The sequence below is a fragment of the Salminus brasiliensis genome, chromosome 18 (genome assembly GCF_030463535.1).
Source record: "Salminus brasiliensis chromosome 18, fSalBra1.hap2, whole genome shotgun sequence".
Classification (NCBI taxonomy): Eukaryota; Metazoa; Chordata; class Actinopteri; order Characiformes; family Bryconidae; genus Salminus; species Salminus brasiliensis.
Window position 1 is genome coordinate 3,510,738 of NC_132895.1, and position 20,598 is coordinate 3,531,335.

At 41.5% G+C, this 20,598-nt stretch overlaps 1 protein-coding gene across 4 annotated transcripts in view; it reads left to right on the forward strand.

The window, feature by feature from the left end:
- The window catches only part of shc3 (SHC (Src homology 2 domain containing) transforming protein 3), a 42,408-nt gene extending 22,445 nt beyond the window's left edge, over positions 1-19,963 (forward strand). For all 4 annotated transcript variants that reach the window (XM_072661341.1, XM_072661343.1, XM_072661344.1 and 1 more), the window contains 8 exons: positions 70-123; positions 2,276-2,327; positions 5,416-5,545; positions 6,388-6,535; positions 7,733-7,787; positions 9,663-9,857; positions 11,526-11,833; positions 12,836-19,963. In XM_072661341.1, the coding sequence (XP_072517442.1) occupies positions 70-123; positions 2,276-2,327; positions 5,416-5,545; positions 6,388-6,535; positions 7,733-7,787; positions 9,663-9,857; positions 11,526-11,833; positions 12,836-12,967 (1,074 nt within the window). In that variant the 3' untranslated portion in view covers positions 12,968-19,963. The remainder of the gene's footprint in view (positions 1-69; positions 124-2,275; positions 2,328-5,415; positions 5,546-6,387; positions 6,536-7,732; positions 7,788-9,662; positions 9,858-11,525; positions 11,834-12,835) is intronic.
- Positions 19,964-20,598: the final 635 nt, after the last annotated feature.

Genomic DNA, 20,598 nt, shown 5'->3' on the forward strand with positions numbered 1-20,598 from the left:
AAGAATGATGCACATTTCTTCTTGCTCTCAGCCGAAAGATCAATAACTCTTTCCTGTGTTCTCCTCTAGATAATAGCCAATCACCATATGCAGTCGATATCCTTTGCTTCCGGTGGAGATCCGGTAAGGAGCTAAAAACTGTTTACACATAAACCCTGTCTGAGCGCTTATTTCAGTGCTGTTTTTCCTGACCGAGGGCAATAAGGGAGGGCTATTCGGATACTCCTGTTGAAGGTCCAGCTCACCAAGACACACAGACAAAATATTACATCAACACGAATTTCATTCTTCATACTTTAATGTGGAACCAAATCAGCTTAGTTTTCAATATAACAGCTTTTACCAGGTACCTGGATCAGGTACCGGCTTTTAAAGCTCGATCCACTACAGATACCAGATTCTTTTTGTGGATTTGGTTAAAACTGCATACTAGTGCTCTGCTAGATGGATTCACTCTTTATCTATCCTACAGATAAACATATAATATAATATAATATTATTTAAATAATAAGAAAGCAGTTAAGCTTTTAATGTCTTTTTCATTTATTACCACGATTTTTAAATAAAAAGACTGTGATCTGACAAAACTAGCAAACACCTGCATTCTGACACATTCTGACTGGACAAATCAATTATAATCCCTTTAAACATATGAATTGTGTTTTAAGCCGAGGGGTTTTTCACGGATACTCCTGGTGAAGGTCCAGCTCACCAAGACACACAGACAAAATATTACATCAACACGAATTTCATTCTTCATACTTTAATGTGGAACCTAATCAGCTTAGTTTTCAATATAACAGCTTTTACCACATTTAATGCTTAAACAGTAATGTTTAGTCCATGCTATTGACATTCTACATCAGTAATTATAATAATTAATTAATTTATTAATTATTTATAGTATATATTTGTTGTTAAATTAAATAATTATAAGGGAAAAAAATATGTTGTTTAAAAATATATATTGACATAATATATAAATGTAGTATAATGTAGTTAAACAAATGTTATGGTATACTTTTGTTGTAAAATGTATATATATATATATATATATATATATATAGAGAGAGAGAGAGAGAGAGTTATACATATATATATAAAAAAATATATATATAACTTTTTAAAAAATATTTTAATTTATTTTATTGACACTTTTATAATGCAGTAGTAAACATATTTATGTAATTATGTAATTATAGGGCTGTTGGCTATTGTTCATCTTTTAATGTAGAACCAAATCACACAAGTTTAACCGAGTTTTCAATATACATTAAAGCTTATAACAGCCTTAACCACTTCTAATGCTTAAACAGTCATTTTTAGTCCACGCTATTTACATTCTACATCAGTAATTATAATAATTAACTGAAATATAAATATAAATAGCTATAGCATATTTGCTGTTAAATTAAATAATTATAAGGGGGGAAATATATTTGTATATATATTTTGTTTAAAAACATATATTGACATAATAAATAAATATAGTATAATGTAATAAAGTTGAACAAATATTATGGTATACTTGTGTTGTCAAATTTATATATAAATCCACGCTATTGACATTCTACATCATATCTATAATAATTAATTGAAATATAATTATAAATACTTATAGTATATGTTATAACATGCTTATATCATTAATTTAATTTAAACCACTTTTAATGCTTAAACAGTATTTTTTTTGTCCATGCTATTGACATACTACATCAATAATTATAATGATTAATTCAAATAAAAATCGTTTCAAAAAAGGTTATGGTACATATATTTTTTTCCTTTTTTATTTATTTATTTTCATCATAATCATGTAATTAACAAGAAAAGTAAACCAAAACCTTTTTGAACAAAAAACTTTTTAATTGATTTTGTTGACATTTTTATAACGTGGTAAACATGTTTATGTAATTATAAGACTGTTGGCTATTGTTTGTGGGAAACATTTAAATCTTTTAAATAAATAAATAAATAAATAAATATGTTCATCCATAGAAGAAAAGGTCTGTGTTGTCACATACTAAAAATTATATAAATTCTGAAAGATAAAATTGGGTTAAAGTAACATAATAATATTGAGCCTATTCTACACACTGTGAGCAAGTGGTCAAGTGGTCATGCACTCTGGTGAAATCTGGTGGAATCACTGGTAAATAAATCACATTCCTGTGTGTAGTCGACCCAAAATTAGCCACATTAAATAGCTGTATCTGTACAGTTCAAAGTGTCTGGGTGTAAAATTCAGTGTATCTTATCTGTGCTCTGTTTGCAGGACACGACGGATTACGTTGCTTACGTAGCGAAGGATCCGGTGAACAGGAGAGGTCAGTTGTTTTCCCTCTCTATGTGTGTTTTTACTGAGAATGGGGCTGATCCAGGCATTTTTATTGGATCAGGTACCGGCTTTTAAAGCTCGATCCACTTCAGATACCAGATTCTTTTTGTGGATTTGGTTAAAACTTCATACTAGTGCTCTGCTAGATGGATTCACTCTATAAAACATCTATCCTACAGATAAATGTGTAATATAATATAATATTATTTAAATAATAAGAAAGCAGTTAAGCTTTTAATGTCTTTTTCATTTATTACCATGATTTTTAAATAAAAAGACTGTGATCTGACAAAACTAGCAAACACCTGCATTCTGACACATTCTGACTGGACAAATCAATGATAATCCCTTTAAACATATGAATTGTGTTTTAAGCCGAGGGGTTTTTCATCCTATACATTTAAAATTTTAAATAAGACATTTGATCTAAGAACCTAGGGCTGAAATTGCAGTATTTAGGGATTTTTTACCTCCTGAGACCCAGACTTTTGCTTGGTGTGCATTTTTAATTTCTCCTTTTTTTATACCGAACAAGTATAAAAACTACATTTTTTAGTTTTTGTACAGAAAGTCGTTTTTGCAAAAAACAATGTCCTCAAATGAGACCAAAGGTGAAAGCTTTAAAAAATAAAGTGCCATGGTGCAGAGAAGCAGAAATGTGATGTCCCCATATGAGAAAGCAGGGTCTCATTAGGTTAAGAGACCACTTCAGTGCCCAAAACCAAAAAATACTTCATAAGAGGAGCGACTAACACTTTAAAAATATATATATTTTAATCCCCTGATAACAAATTTGCCATACTTGCCATACAAATACATTTAAACATATGTGTATGGAAAATTCAACTGGATTTGACTGGTGTGTATGTACGTGTACTGTGGCGGTGAAGAGGCAGTGGATCTGTGGGCCAGCCCCCATGGTGCCATGCGCACTGCCCTAATGCTGCGCACCTGGGGCCGATCAGGACGAGTATAAGCCCCAGGTGAAGCATAAAGGCTAGTTTAGCCCTCACAGGGGAAAGGGGAATAGGAAGCAGAGACTCTAAGCAAGGGACCGGTGAACGTACGGCAAAGAAAAAAGCCAGGAGCGAGGAAACCCGTCCCTCAGTAGAGCTTCTTACGGTTTGGTGTCGGTGACAGGTGGAGTTAATGAAGGTCCCTTTGAAGTCTCTGTCTCTGTGCCTGGCTGACTACCAGATTCCCAGGTTCCCAGAGGGTCGTGTCGTAGTATGCAATGCTTTTAGTTTTTGTTCAGGTTTTGTTTTGTTTAACTTATTTTTTTTATTATCTTTACTAAGGTTGAAGTGTGTTGGGTGGAGAAAGGTCGGTATCCTCTAAAAATATGGAGAAAACATGAAGCAAATGATGGGTGTAACTTGGGGGTGGCCAATATGACAATATTTTATCGCATCGTGGTAATTTCTGTTATTGTGATACACAAATGCACTTGGGGTACGTTACGAAAATACATTTTTTGATTCAAATTGATCTTCATTTGAATGATCGATCTTTAAAATTAGCATATCCGCCCCACCCCCAACCCCACTTCAGTCGTCAGAGACCCGCCTGTGATAGCTGGACATCCAGAGCAATGGATTCGTACCTAACAATTACGGTTCACTATATCGACTACGAATGGAGACTCATGACTCATGTTTTACAGACAAGGGCACTTGAATCCAATCACATGGCCAGTGATCTAGCTGATCCAGCTATCATGACAGACAGCTCTTAAAAGTTTTTTAACAGTTTTAAAAGTGGTAGGTTAAGTGTTCATCATACATTTACAATGTAGAGTAGAGTAGAGTAGAGTAAATCTCTTCATATTCAAACAAAACATACTGTAACTGAAATATCCCTAAAAGAATCAATATTGAATTGAATCAGAAATCGAATTGAATTGGGACCTTGTGAATCGGAATTGAATCGATCCGGGAAATCAGTGGTGAAGCACAGAACTCTCCTCAGAAGCTCCTGGACCAGCCAGCATTCCTGGCAGAGTGCTCAGAGAATGTGCAGAACAGCTAGCAGATGTTTTTACAGACATCTTCAACATCTCTCTGAGCACTGCAGTCGTCCCAACATGCTTCAAAACCACCACCATCGTCGCCTCTTGACTCTCTCTCTTGACCCACAATGCACTCATCTGAACGTATAGTGGCTATTGTCAATGCTTAAAGACACTGACCAGCTGACTGACTGCATTTCATTACAGTGTAATTGGTTCTGTTTGATTGAATGAAGTGCAGCACATTTTGAATAAATATGCAAAGGTACTTCAGTAGCAGTTTTGAAGAATCTGCTGATAATAATGTATTTTTTCAATATGTTTGACAATATTTTTAGCATATTTAGCATGTTCTGGAAATTCTTGTTGAATAAAAAAACATATGGGGAGATGTGAACAGTGCATCCAATAATAAAGGAAGCATGGAAGTATGGAAGCTCACAGAAAGCTCCAGTCCAAGTGTGGACATGCAGCCCACCCACTACTGGGGGCAGATTTTAAATCATTTACAATAAGAAGGGGACAATAAGAGGTTTTTGAATCAGGTAAGACGAGGTAAAACACTGTGTAAACCACATACCTCGAATATCTCACCTACTTTTGTGAATGGGGCCATTTTGCACTGTGCTGGCCACTCTCTGACCTCCGTCACCGCCTCTATAATGTGCAACTCTGCATTCGAAAACACAGGATTATTGATCCGGTTAGGCTGTATTTAGCTTTGTTAGAAAATCAATATCTGCTGCTGCTGTCTCTTTTTTTTCCGTTCCGCGTGTCTTCAGCGTCCTGTATGGGCAGAGGCCACGTTCTGCAAAGGTTCTCTGTGCTCCAGAAAGCATTTCTGGTGATGTTATGGGGAATATCCGATAACGGGTGCGGTGTGGAGAATGAGTCAGCAAATCCTCTTCCGTTTTCTGGCTTTCTGCTGATATCTAATCTTCTTGTGTGGGTGTCTCTGGCTGTGCGACTGTGTGTGTGTGTGTACGTGGATCGGTTGTGTGTATCTGTGACTGTGTGTGTGTGTGTGTGTGTGTGTTTGTACATGATCTGTGTGTTTTGTGTTTTGTAGCATGCCACATTTTGGAGTGTTCGGATGGTTTGGCCCAGGATGTGATCAGTACGATAGGGCAAGCGTTTGACCTGCGCTTCCAGCAGTATCTTCAGTGTCCCTCCAGCAAGCTCTCTGCTATACACGACAGGTAAACACACTACTCTCTACTGCTGTACACGACAGGTAAACACGACAGGTAAACACACTACTCTCTGCTGCTGTACACGACAGGTAAACACACTACTCTCTGCTGCTGTACACGACAGGTAAACACGACAGGTAAACACACTACTCTCTACTGCTGTACACGACAGGTAAACACACTACTCTCTACTGCTGTACACGACAGGTAAACACGACAGGTAAACACACTACTCTCTACTGCTGTACACGACAGGTAAACACACTACTCTCTACTGCTGTACACGACAGGTAAACACGACAGGTAAACACACTACTCTCTACTGCTGTACACGACAGGTAAACACTACAGGTAAACACACTACTCTCTACTGCTGTACACGACAGGTAAACACACTACTCTCTGCTGCTGTACACGACAGGTAAACAACAACAGGTAAACACGACAGGTAAACACGCTACTCTCTACTGCTGTACACGACAGGTAAACACGCTACTCTCTACTGCTGTACACGACAGGTAAACACACTACTCTCTACTGCTGTACACGACAGGTAAACACGCTACTCTCTACTGCTGTACACGACAGGTAAACACGCTACTCTCTACTGCTGTACACGACAGGTAAACACGACAGGTAAACACACTACTCTCTACTGCTGTACACGACAGGTAAACACGCTACTCTCTACTGCTGTACACGACAGGTAAACACGACAGGTAAACACACTACTCTGCTGCTATATAGTGTGACAGCTATAGACTCAAAGCAACTCGCTCTCTCTCTCTCTCTCTCTCTCTCTCTCTCTGTCTCTCTCTCTACTACCCCCCCCCTTGTCTACCTGCCAGGGTGCTAAGTGTGGAAGAACCTTCATGGACTGAGGAAGGGGAGGAGCCTCCCGACCATCCCTATTACAACAACATCCCTGGAAAGATGCCCCCGCCTGGTGGCTTCATTGATGCACGACTAGCCAATCAGACGGCAGACAGCAGCCAGGTCAAATTCCAAAAAATCAAAGTTTCACGGTTTTCTAACAACGTTCAGAGTTATTCCAAATGCCACCACTGGAACTGCCTTCATAGTGATATTATCCCTCATGCTTCTTGTTTTGTGTATTGACCCAGAGAAGCTTGATGGTGCTGATGTTACCTGATTCACTCCACTTTAAAATGATGATCATTTTTTGAATCGATTGATCTTGAGATAGTGGTCCGGGATTAGGGCTGTGCCATATGATGATATACAGCTCTGAAAAAAATTAAGAGACTGCATGATTTGTTTTCTTAAATCTGCATCTCTACGTGTACGGCAGCATTTTTATCCCAGCCGTTTCATCAATCAAAGCTGAGTTAGCTGAATCTGCAGACTATGACTATGACTATGAAGTCCCAACAGTAATGTAAAAGATTAGGGTCAAGGTTATTATTATTTCACCATAGTGATTTCTGAATGCTCTCAAAGTTCAGATATTAGTACTGTGTTTAAATCTGAATAATAACTTCTATTATTATAATTATTATTATCATTTATTTGTATTATTTGAGCAGCTGATTTGAGCAGTTGTCATTTCTGCAAATAAATAAATGCTCTAAATAGTAAATATTTTTATTTGGAATTTAGAGGAAAATGTCCATGGTTTATGAAATATAACGCAAATGTTAATTTCCCTTAAACACACTGCCTATAAATAGTAAAACCAGAGAAACTGATCATGTAGGGCGGTCTCTACAGTTTTTCCCCTAGCTGTACATTGTTTTACGTATGTAAACAAGTTTGTTCCACCACTTTGGTGCAGGACAGAAAAAATATTATATATATGCTCTGTTGTTTATTTATTTTGAGCTTTGCAACAGTATGTCTTGATTTCAGAAGAAACTGTGAATAAGTAGGTGTCCCAATACTTATGTCCATACAGGGTATTTCAGGATATGAAATTTTGGTCACATTGCACAGCCTTACCATCATTTGTATTAGTGTATTTTGATATTCTTTAACACCTTTAATGCACTCGGGTCACTTGTCCACTTGGGAAAGGACCCTTGTATACATTTTGCATGTGGTGACTCTGGTCTTACATAAGGTCTTGTTTGCAGTACATTAGCATGGCAGCCTGCAGTTGCAGTGATGCGGCGTAGCTGCTTTATTACTAGGGATGACTCATAAGCTCTCTCTGCTGATTCTCTTTTATCGCAGGGGGTCGGAGTAGACCAGACATACTACCAGGGCAGGCCTATACTCATTCAGCAAGGTGAGAGCTTTTCCTCCTGTCTCCTGTTTTCACGGTTGAGGTGGGGTTGAATTTTAGATATTTTAATATGAACAACAGAAACAGTTAAATGGGCTCTAACTATTTTGCCCCCCGATCCGAGTCTCTTAAAGCCGAGTATCAGCCGATACCAATCCGCTCTGATCTCTGTGCGTATGAATAATAATCCAGCTCCACAGTTTAGATCAGACGAGCTGCTGATTAACAGCTTCAGTAAAATCCTTTATTTTCAGGATCAGATTCTATAATCAGACTTTCTGGACTGACTGATTTAGTTTAGTCGAGACTTAAAATCTTAAAATGATGTTTTATAGTGTTTAATATCTGATAATCCAGTCTGATCTCCTCCCTGACCAATCAGCTCCCAGCTCCTTTACAGCACTGCAGTCTGATCTCTTCCTGTGTGTGTGTGTGTGTGTGTGTGTGTGTGTGTGTGTGTAGTGATACACACTCTGGACTGGTATCTGTGTTATTGGTCTACTGATGTGTAATAACTCGTTTATAGTGGGAGAATGTGCTGTGTGTGTGTGATTGGGGTTTCTGTAGCGTGTGTGTGTATTAGCATTAGCGTTAGCCTGTTCAGTGCTTAGATACACAGTCATATCAAAACATTATAACCACCCCTGGTTTGGAATGAACAGAGCCTGGGACGCCTGGTACAGACATCCACATGATCGGATTTCCCACCAAACACACAATGTTGTTACAGTATCTACATTCTTACGACGTTTTCTCAACAACGTCGTCTCGACCTCATCTAGGGTTGCCACCCGCCTCGTAAAATACAGAATCGTCCTTTATTTGGCTCTTAAATGTTGCGTCCCGCATTGAACCAGTTTTGTTTCGTATGTCCAGTACAGACGTGAGAGGGAGGAGGCACATCCTCGGCTGGACAGCGTCAGTGGAGATGACTACACGGCAAATTGTAAAATGAGCGAAGCTTATTTTAGTAGACTGTTGTGGTTTGATTGATGGATGTTGAGTTTTTAAAGTCGAATTAATGATCAATTATTTAATATTCAGTAGTATTAGCTAATATTAATATTATAAATGACCATTTAAAGAACAAATCTATATAAATATATAAATTTCCTAGATGAAAAATGTTTGTAGGCTGGCCCGTGGTGGGCGTCCCTTATTTTCATTTCATCGTTGGGTAAAATTGTCTCTATATAATAAATATATGATGAACACATCAAATCAGTAGGTTGTCTCAACGTTGTCACAGTGTAACTGTATTTACTGGGTTTACTGCATATGTAAATAAGCGAGCACGTTTGGTCATGGGTAAAGGACGAGATTTGACTGAGGTCCAAGAAGACATGATAATAGGGTGCTGGGCGAAGGGTGGTAGCACTTTGGCACTTTGGCATTTTTGCATTTTGGTTCTAGAGCCGCTCTAGTAAAGGTATACCAAGAATAGACACTCACACATTGAGTGAGCGCCTCCCGATGGCATAACAGTGGTGCCCCACGGGGCATTGATGCCAGAGAGGAGCGACAGCTCCATTGAATGGTACAGAGCAATCGACGCCCCACTGTGGAGCAGATAACCTCTATAATGAACACCTTCCAGCAACCTAATACAGTCCATGCCATGATGTCCTGCTAGTGTAATCCGAGCAAAGGGTGGTCATAATGTTCTGTTCCGGACTCTAAACGCTCCTCCCTGCCAATAATGTTAGAGAATAATGTCCATTAATGGCACCCTGAGGACGCTGAATTGGAACTGGATCGGGCTTCAACTAATCAATACCCAAACCTTTAAAATATGCCTGATCCCTGATCATCTCTTGTTCTAACGGTTAAATATTCCATAATCCACACATGTATGCTAATATCTGCCTTCTTGCCTAGGGTCTTGTGACATATACAGTCTGCCTGAAGTCAAAGGTCAGAGCTGTAAGCCAGGAGAGGTTCCCACGTATGTGAACACGCAGCACATCGATACACAGGTTCTGGCGGCACTGCAGGGGGAAGCAGACGCAGCCTCTGAGACATGCGCGTCTTCTGCGGCCAAAGACAGCCCCAGGAAAGACCTCTTCGACATGAGTGAGACTGACTAAGATTTATAGGGTGGAGATGCATGGGTTAGATACAGCAGGACACATCCATCTGCACAGCTACGCCGTCATGACTCCAGAAGTTCTGGATCCATAGAAATTGCTGCCACAATTAAGGGAGGCCTGAAGTGAGAGCAAGGAAGGAGTACGAGTATGAGCAGTACTGAACAGAGGTGGTGGGCACCTGAGCACAATGTTTAAAGGCATTTCTCCCAGCAGTGAGAGAGTTCTACTGTAGAAGCTCCAGATCTCCTCAGAACAGATAAAGCAGCTGAAGATAAATCCAGTAAAAAGGAGAAACAAGAGCTTCTCATTCTGAAGAAAGAAAGTAGGTGACTCCCATTAGGAGAACTTTGAATGAGGAGATGTTTGAACGAACACAGTGTGCAGGAAACAATGCCGAAATATGCCAATCGACTCTTATTTAGGATGTAAGGCAGGATGCAAGCATGGGCAGATGTTTACTGAAACAAGAACCGAAATTGAACTGAACACAAAATTAGAAACACAAACCACAGAAGGACCAAGTTGCTGCTCATAAAGCCAAGGACTACTCATACACAGTGCTAGACTAGAAACACCTGGGATAGTTGATGAAGGGGCAGGGCTAGGTGTTAGAGAAGCCACTCCCCTAGAGTTACACTTCAGTTGGAAGTTCAGTGTGTTTACTCTTTTTAAGACTATTAGGACAAAGCCTTGTGTCAGATTTAACAACTGTATGGAATTTCAGCACCCAGCTCTTGTGTGTATATGTGTGTTATACATTTTATTTATATATATATATATAAAGAGAGAGAGAGCGAGAGAGAGAGATACTTTCACCTTAACACCTACAGTAAATTACTTCAGTACTATTGATTCCAAGTAATTCAGTCTTAGTATACATAATACACATAATGTAAATGTAAAGCTGCAGGAAATATTAATATGATTAAGGATACAGTTACTTATGCACAAAAGTTACAGTTAATTAATTAAGGTTATATGGTATAATGCCAATCTTGGGCTAGAGGGATAAAAAGTAGGGATGCACCGATCCGGCTTTTTCAGTATCGATAACGATACCGATACATAAAATTTGCAAATCGGTCGATACCAGAGACCGATCCGATACCATTGCTGTATTAATAAACCATATACCTAACCTAATGTGGGAGAGACTTAAGGCATTAGGGTTGACAAATTGCCATTTGTCATTTATTGATTTGGACATTTAGTGCAGTCTTACACCAACTAATTAAAGTGAAAGGATTGGTTCCATGGATCAGCCTAATTTCTGATACCCGATATATTTTGTTAATATCGGTACTGATACCCGATTCTAATATCGGATCAGTGCATCCCTAGTAAAAAGTGAGAACTGTGAACTGTGTTCTCTAGAATGATGGATGGAGCTCCATCCAGGACTTTTGGGATGAGTTGGAGCACCAGAAGTAATCATCCAACATCAGTACATCAGTACCTACAGTAACAGTACAGTAATGCTCCAAAAACTAGTGTGAAGCTTTGTCAGAAGAGCAGAGGCTGACAAAGGGACAGACTGCTTTTCAATAGATTTCAGTTAGCGTCCACAAACTTTTTATATATTTTTATGCATACATTCCCATAGCAAAGCTCAGAGAAACATCTCATTCATGTTCCTCATGTTGTTCTGCAGAACCATTTGAAGATGCAATCCTGACGCAGTCTCCATCTGCGGCTTCAGCGTCGGGTCTGCATAAGGTGGCTTCGGTGGATAACTCCAGCCCCCTGCTGGTTCGCTCAGCAGCTTTACGGGCCCTGGAGGAACTGGAGGGCCAGGCCTGGTATCATGGCGAGATGAGCCGACGCCAGGCCGAGAAGCTGCTGCTTAATGACGGGGACTTCCTGGTGCGGAAAAGCACCACCAACCCGGGCTCATACGTGCTGACGGGGATGCACAACGGACTGGCCAAGCACCTGCTGTTGGTGGATCCAGAGGGCACGGTGAGTAGTGGTCATCATTCTACCCCCCGTCTTTCAGCAGTGAGAGAGTTTTACTGTAGAAGCTCCAGATCTCATCAGAACAGATAAAGCAGCTGAACATAAATCCAGTAAAAAGGAGAAACAAGAGCTTCTCATTCTGAAGAAAGAAAGTAGTGAGATCTTGTCGGTGAGCTAGTCTGAAGAACAGAGCTCGGTTCCTCCAGGGTTCTCCTGGACGCCCCCCTCCCAGTCCAGCCAGCACAGCGTGGAGGATGTGTTCAACTCCATCAGCAGCAGCACCATCATTAAGCCCTGATTTACCACCAAACCAGGTGTTGATCTGAGGAGAACTCTAAATAATACTAGACTCCATGAGGAGAACTTTGGAGATGTTCTAAGGATGAACACAGTGATGGAGAACCTCCACCACTTTTAGTGTTTTACTGAGCTGATAAACAGTGTTATATTTATTCACACATCCATCACATAATACTCCATGCAGCTTTCCCACATAACAGCTATCATAGAAAGCAGCCAATCAGGAGTCAGGTTAGTAGACTATCTAAATAACTGACCCCAGTTCTGTTACACTGTCTGTCCATATGGGGGTTATGGACACCCCTTCTAATGAATGCATTCAATGAATACATGAACCTATTGGCACCATGCTGCCTAATGCCAGGCGTGGGCTAGGAGAGGGGTGTAAAGCCCCCCAGTATTGAGCTGTGTAGCAGTGGAAGAGCTGTATTCTCTGGAATGATGGATGGTGCATTGGGGATGATCATCATCCAACATCCTGACCTCACTAACTAAAACTCTTAATGCAATCAAATCCTCACAGCAATGCTTCTCCTCCAAAATCTAGTAGAAAGCCTTCTTCCCTGTACAGTAGAGACAGTCACTCCAACAAAAGCAGGAGAAACTCTTCAATAGCTTCAATAGCCTTGTCCCAATACTTTTGTCCATCATCAGTGCTTCGGTCAACTGTGTGACTCACTCTGAATGAATCTCTGTCTTCAAAAGGTACGAACTAAAGATCACATATTCGAGAGCATCAGCCACCTGATTGGCCATCACCGTGACAACAACCTGCCGATCGTCTCGGCGGGGAGCGAACTGTGCTTGAAGCAGCCCGTCGCACGAAAACAGCAGTGACGGCCTCCCCCCAAGCCCGCAGGATGGGGGGAGGGGAACAGGGTCACCCCGAAAAAGCCCAGAAAACCTGATACTTGAAGATGAGTAACGAGAGCGCGGTGGATGACGGTGATTGTTGGCGGTCGAACGGCGGTCGCGAGCGAGAGAAAAGACCAGAGCGGATGGAGAGTGGCCAGTCAGTTCCGGCAGCGGCGAGGTCCTTGTCTGATCACTTGGGACTGTGTGAGAAAGATCCGTGGATGTGAAGACGACAGCTGATTTATAGAACTGTTCTACTTATTTTGCTGTGATGACTGAAATTCTATATTTTTTGAGAAGACATAGGTGCATTTGGACATATATGTTGATTTGGTGTTTTAAACTTAAAAAGGCAAATGTAGTTTAGATGACAAGCGAATCAACCTCCAGGAGGGATGAGATTTCACAAAAAAAAGAAAAAAAAGTATTTTAGAATAACCTAAAAAGTTTTAGTTTTGTCTATCAAGCACAACCGGATTTACACGTTCGTTGGTAAGAGTTAGACGAGAAACAAATATTTGAGAAAAAAAAGTTGTTTATATTGAACTATTTTAGGAATCGTTCTTTAAGCGTAACCGCAGCTAGTGCGTCAGACAGGTCATTCGATTTGAGACAGGCGTCCAATCAAATCACTGATGGGTCTGCTGCTGCTTTTATGGAGGAAGATATCAATGTGTTCGCTTTAACAGTAGTCTCTCTCTCTCTCCTCTCTCTCTCTCTGTCTCCTCTCTCTCACACACACACACACATACACACAAACACACACACACACACACACACACACACACAGAGAAACACACACTGCTTTAAAGTACTGACACTTTTCTATGATGTTGAATCTGTGGCACCGCACTCGCATGATTTGAAAAACTTGTTCTTGTGGTCATCGTCGGTAGCCCTCAAGGCCTTATGAGAGGTGCTTGTGTATGCTCACACTGTAAAATATTTATGCTTTTCCGGATATTTATTGAATTTGGTTCCTTTAAACTTGTAAAAGGTGTGTAGTTAATATGTTCAGGGCTTATTTTATACCATGGATGTTTCTATCATTTCTGGCTTTCATGGCTTGATTGTGGGCTTAAAAAACACAAAAATACATTGATATTCTGATTATTATTATTACTATTATTATTATTATTATCATAATTTCTATGAAACTATACAAGTGGATAGCACAAGCAACGCTCAAGCCCAGATTTACTAAGGTAATTAGTGCCTATTGACATTTGTAGGCGATTTTAGAGGAACATCTGGAACTTCAGATTCAGGGCAGTCTGAGAAACTCAGCGCATGCTAATGACTTTAGTGAATCGGGTGCTTAGATCAGATCGTCTGTATGTGGAAGAGCAGTGCTCGAAGTGGGTCGGTGCCAAAGTCCTCATAGGAAAGTCTGTTCGCTCCTTGGCCAGCTTTGCCACCACCGGGCAGTTATTTCCAGTCACGAAGGACCAGGGGCTGGATTCACAAAAGCTTTCCTACGCAAACACTTATGAAGGATCTTAAGATAAACACAATGTTCCTCAATGCAGATCTCCAGCAGATCTCCCAAAAAGTTCCCAAACATTCTCTTATTAAAGGCTTAATTTTTTAATTTCGCCCTTTGTTTTTATTATTGGGGATCATAAAGGGTGCGAGATAGCATTTTTCATTTTCCAGTATTACAGAAAACAGTTAGTTAGTCCGGACCATGCCTTCAGCATGATGATTTGGAGGAGACTGATGGGAGGGGAGATAACTGGGATGGCTTCTGCTTGGTGGTAGGAAGCTATCCCTGCCCTCTGATAAGTGGAGGCAGGAATGAGAGAAGGTGGAGTTAAAGGGAGGTGACGGGGTGGTGGAGGGTCGTGAAGAATTTGTCATAGACACGTGAACTAAGTAGAGATGGTATTTAAAGGACAGTGGATTGGTAGGACAGTAGGACAGTAGATTGGTAGGACAGTAAGACAGTAGATTGGTAGGTGGGGCTTCAGGCATGTTCCTCCTCCCAGAATTTAGTATTCAGAACACCTCTTGAATCTGTGCCGATCTTACAGAGCAAAATGGAGGATAATTATCAGTAAACGAAGATAGAAGTGACATTTTAGAGGCTTACCTTCTGACCTCTTACAGTCTAAGACAGTTGTAGGGCTGTCGTAAGGTTAAGAACCAATATTTAGTTTTTAGAATTTGTAGCATTTTATATGAAAGTAGAAGCTCCAAAATCATTCTAATGGGCTCTGATGGGCTCTAATGCGCTACCACTATGGCCCAGGGGTCGGCAGTTTGAATCCTGAGCCATGCTGCTTTGCCATCTGCGAGAGCACAATTGGCCATGCTCTCTCCAGGTAGGTAGATGGCGCTCTCTCCCCTTAAACTCTAATTGATGTTGGCCGGCATAGGCATCTGTTAGGTGGTGCGTTGGAGCTGGGGACCTGGAACTTTCCTCAGACCATGTAGGCTGCCTGGCGATGCCTCATCGGCTGCAATTCGAGAAGTATTTGGAGTCCTTAACCCATTTAAAGGGGTACGAATGGGTGGGTTACTTGGCAGTAACAAATTGGGAATGTGAGTGTAGCACCATTACCGTTGCTACTTCGGGCTCAGCACGCCACAAAACGGCTGTATGTATTTGTGGGCAGGACAACGCACAAGACCTGCGTAGCGCTGCGTAATCCGAGTCATAGTTACGTAAAAAATAACTTTCCGTACCTTTCAGCATGTCCAGAAATGTGTGTCCTTTAGTGGCGGCTCAAAATGCCAATTACACTTCCCAGCTATAGGGGGTGCCCAGGAGCAAGAAACACCAGTTCTCACATAATATTGCTTTAAGTAAAGTTATGAAGACAAATCATAGAATTCTTAAAAAGATTTACGAAGAAAAACAGATTATCTTACATTTTTTTAAGCATCTTGGAAGAATTTCTTTCTTAGGACACTTTTGTGAATCCGGCCCCAAGGCTCCTATCTATCTCTTTGAACAGGGAGAGACCAAAATGCTGGAAACTGAAGGTCAGATCACTGTACCAAAATTTGAAATTAAATTTTAAAATCTGACAAAAACCTCATGAATCGTTTGTAGTGTTCGTCTCAAAAATGCACAAAAATGGGGCCCCGGGTGCTCCAGCAGACTAAGGCGCTGTCACTGTGATCAGAGGGTTGTTTGTTCCTATCCCGATCACGCTGCTAGCCATCGGCAGCCGGGGGCCTCGAGAGAGAGAGCGCACAATTGGCCTTGCTCTCTCCAGGGTGGGTAGATGCCGCTCTCCCCCCACATCACTGTAGTGTGGCGCCGGCCCTCACTGGCGTCCGCTAGCCGGTGCGTCAGAGCCGGGATACACGGCGAGTAGGTTGACTGGTGACGTCACATCGGCGGCAGTTCTCGTCTCACTAGTGTCGGGAGTGTTGCGTGTGATGGGGGGTGGGGGGGACAATACATATGGGTTGGGTAATTGGAGAAAACGGGTATGCGCTTCCCACCAGGGGAGCTGATTGGCTCTTTTTGTACATGGGCGGGACTTTATTGTTACGAGAACACTCTTTCTTTCTCTCATTCGTATTTGGTCCAGTGACCGGCCTCCTCGTTTCTTACTTCTCTGCCGGCACCACTTCGAGCGCTGTGGTCGGGGATGCACGCCTATAGGTTTTATGCACAGTGCCAACGATGGATCAGAGACGGTTATGGGTTTTCATAGTGTGCGTCCTCATGCTGAGGAAAACTGAACCGCACTACTTGACGAGTCTTTCCAAAGTAAAAATCACAAACGTCACGAAAGTGCACCTGCTAGTTCTGACTTTTCCCAAAAAGTCAGAGAATGTTCCTTAGCCTTCACAGTATAACCCAACTTATGAAACTAACCGCTTACCTATGCAATTACATGTAGATAGAAACGAATCGTACGGAAATGGAAATACATAGAATTAGCAACCGTATATTACCCATGAAGAAGCTTCAGATAAATTTGTGATAACTGCATTTATCAGTGTGAATCAGTAGGCTTATGGTACTTATACTGCAACCCTAGTACTTGCATAGGCAAAATGGTTATTTTCATATAAGCTGGAGAGTAGATTTAAGAAAAGATTGTTCTTATCACTTCTTAAGTACCTATTGAATATATTGTGATCATTTCTGAATCACACACTGGACACTAAATATTGATGTATTGATATATTTTTCACATAAAACACGCAAAACACTGGTAGCAAAGCCTGAGAGAAATTGAGCTTTCCGTTATGAGTTATGAATGAGTGGTTTGGCTCTACAGGGAACGGTCTAAAGAGGAAAGATCTGTTTTCACACATTTGGTTGATAAACCGGCCTCATTTCCGGCCTCTATATGCATTTATTACTGTAGTTTTCTTTATTCTTCCCCGAACAAAAGACTTACGGAAGATATTTTTAAGTCCCTACCACCCATAAATCTCACACACTTATTGGATAGTTCTAGTCCAGAAACTCAAAATCTACCACCCTGTTTACACCTGGTCAGTTCATGCATCTTGAGTATTTAATCTGGATTATATCTGGATCAGGCCGAGCCACAAAAAAAAAAAAATAATAATACAAGTGTGAACAAAGCCTAGACTCATTTAAACCAGATACAGATCTGAAATCACTCAAACCACTTAGACCCCGTCTACACCTGGCCATCTCCTGTGACTGGTATCTGGACTGTATCCTGATTTAGATTTTAGCTGCATGTGTTCACACTGGGTAGTCATGTGCGTCTCTGGTCAGTCAGACTGAAATCTGATTGCTGTGTGGGACAAATATGCTAATTTGCTTGTTGCAGTGGCAATCGATTGTACTGGCAGGAGTTTCAGTTGTACTGGGAGGGGTTTTGGTTATGGAATGCATCTTGGAGGGACAGATGTGTTTACACTTGCATTTTTATGTGGTTTAGCCTGATCCAGATCTAATCCTGATACTCAAAACTCAGACCAGGTGTAAACAGGGTGCTCAGGAAGTGGTCTGAGACGCATTTGAACTGCTCCCAGTACAATACTGCTCCCAGTACAACCCAAAAAAACACTAATAATGAGCAGATTTGCATATTCCATCCGACACAGCAATCACATTTGACTGCCAAATTAGTCATATGAAGTGACCAGGTGTAGATGGGGTCTTCAGAAAGTGGTCTGAGATGCTTTTGAGCCATGTTATAGCAGGGTAAATGCATTTTCAGATGCATTCCACAACCAACCCCCCCCACCAGTAGAACCCAAACCCCTCCCAGCACAACCGAAACCCCTCCCAGTACACCCCAAACCCGTCCCAGTACTCCCAAAACCCCACCTAGTACAACCGAAACCCCTCCTAGTATGACCGAAACCCCTCCCAGTACGAGTGAAACCCCTCCCAGTACAACCAAACTCCTCCCGGATGAACAAAACCCCTCCCAGAACAACCACAACCCCTCCCAGTACAACCAAAACCCCTCCCATTACAACAGAAACCCCTCCCAGTACAACCAAAACCCCTCCCAGTACAACCGAAACCCCTCCTAGTACAACCAAAACTTCATGACTTTCATGACAACCAAAACCCCTCCTAGTACAACACAAACTCTCCCAGTACAAGTGAAATCCCTCCCAGCACAACCGAAACCCCTCTCAGTACAACCGAAACCCCTCCTAGTACAACCAAAAAAACCCCAATACAACAGAAACCCCTCCCAGTACACTCTAAACCCCTTCCAGGACATTCAAAAACCCTCCTAGTACAACCGAAACCCTTCCATAGTACAACCAAAACCCCTCCTAGTACAACCGAAACCCCTCCCAGTACAACCAAAACCCCTCCTAGTACAACCGAAACCCCTCCCAGTACAACCGAAACCCCTCCTAGTACAACCGAAACCCCTCCCAGTACAACCAAAACCCCTCCTAGTACAACCAAAACCCCTCCCAATACAAGTGAAACCCCTCCCAGCACAACCAAAACCCCTCCCAGTACTCCCAAACTCCTCCCAGCACAACTAAAATCCCTCCCAGTACACCCCAAATCCCTCCCAGTACACCCAAAAACCCTTCCAGGACATCCAAAACCCCTCCTAGTACAACTGAAACCCCTCCTAGTACAACCGAAAAACCACTAATAACTACTGCTCAATGAACAAATTTGCATATTCCGTCCCACACAGCAATCGCATTTGACTGCCAAGTGTAAATGCACTCAGCTAAAATCTCATTAGGATACAATTCAGCTACTACTCGCATGAAATGACCAGGTGGCATATTTACCAGCCAGTGGAATCAGAAAGATATGTATATTTTACTGCATATGTGATATATTACCACATCACAGGACTTAATCGTAGCTGTATGTATTTTTAGACCAATTAAAATTAGTGCAAAATTGCAGCGACTAGTTTTTTTTTAGACCTGCAAAGTCCTGCATAGAGTTTAAGTAGTTGGCAATATCAGCTCCCTTTAAATCTGCTGTAGTAGACGAGGTTACAGTGAACCTTCATGAGCGGTGTCAGGTTTTAGGTTTTCTTTGGAGACAGATAAGAGTTTCACCATGCTGAAGATGCTCTTACAGATTCTCACTACTAGTCCCAGCTATCAGATAACCACATATTAAGACGTTACTTTAAATAACAGGCCTTTCCCAGAAGCCCAAAGTACGATCATAGATTTGCCAGCTTTCTGTTCATGAAAATGTGCCTTTTATTTGTACCAATGGTCTTTAATCTCTTTAAAGTGCAATAGCCAGAAGCTCTCCGCGGACGCGGGTAGTACCCTCCGTGGAGAGCTGAGTTTGCTGACATATTGCTGCCTGAGATACGTTCGCGTACGGCTCCCGTTCGGTTTCCTTTTTCGTCTCACAGCCGCCACCACGTAGTCCATAGCACCACATTCAGACCTGGCTGGAATGGAATGGGTAACGGAAATCAAACATGCGAGGAAGTCCAAACCAATGTTTACAGAGTTAATCTTTGGTTGTATGGGTTATCATTATTCTGTATGACTGTTGGCAATAAAATGGTGAATGTGTGTGTGTGTGTGTGTGTGTGTGTGGTGTTCTCCGTCCCGTTTCAGGACAAGCTGAAGGAGTACAGTGGTGCATACCAGCATTCGTAGTGAAGGCATAAACCATAGTAGGACATAGCAACATCACCCTACACCCTACATTCTCCTACACTGTGTGTCCAAATGTTTGTGGACACCCCTTTTTTGCATTCAGCTACTTTAAGCTGCACCCATTGCTGACATAGATAGTTGTGGCAAATGCACAGCTTGTCTTGTGCCTGTAGAAAAGTACTGCCAATAGAAAAGGACTAAACACAATGACCCTATTGCCCCAGCAGCATTGAGCTGTGGAGAAGTGTAATGAAGGTTCTTCATCTAATACTGTTTGGACTTCTGTTTTTTTTTTAGAATGAGCTACAGAGTTGGGGCTGATGAGGTGGGGTGGTGATCGTCCAACATCCTGACCTCATTAACGCTCTTGTCACTGAATGCAACCAAACCCTCACAGCAATGCTCCTCCTCCAAAATCTAGCAGAAAACCTTCTTCTCTGGACAGAGAAACTCTAACTTTAATAGCCTTGATTTCAGAAGAAAAGTGAAGCAAGAGAAGTGTCCCAATACTTTTGTCCATATGGTGTACCATACTGTGTAACATGATT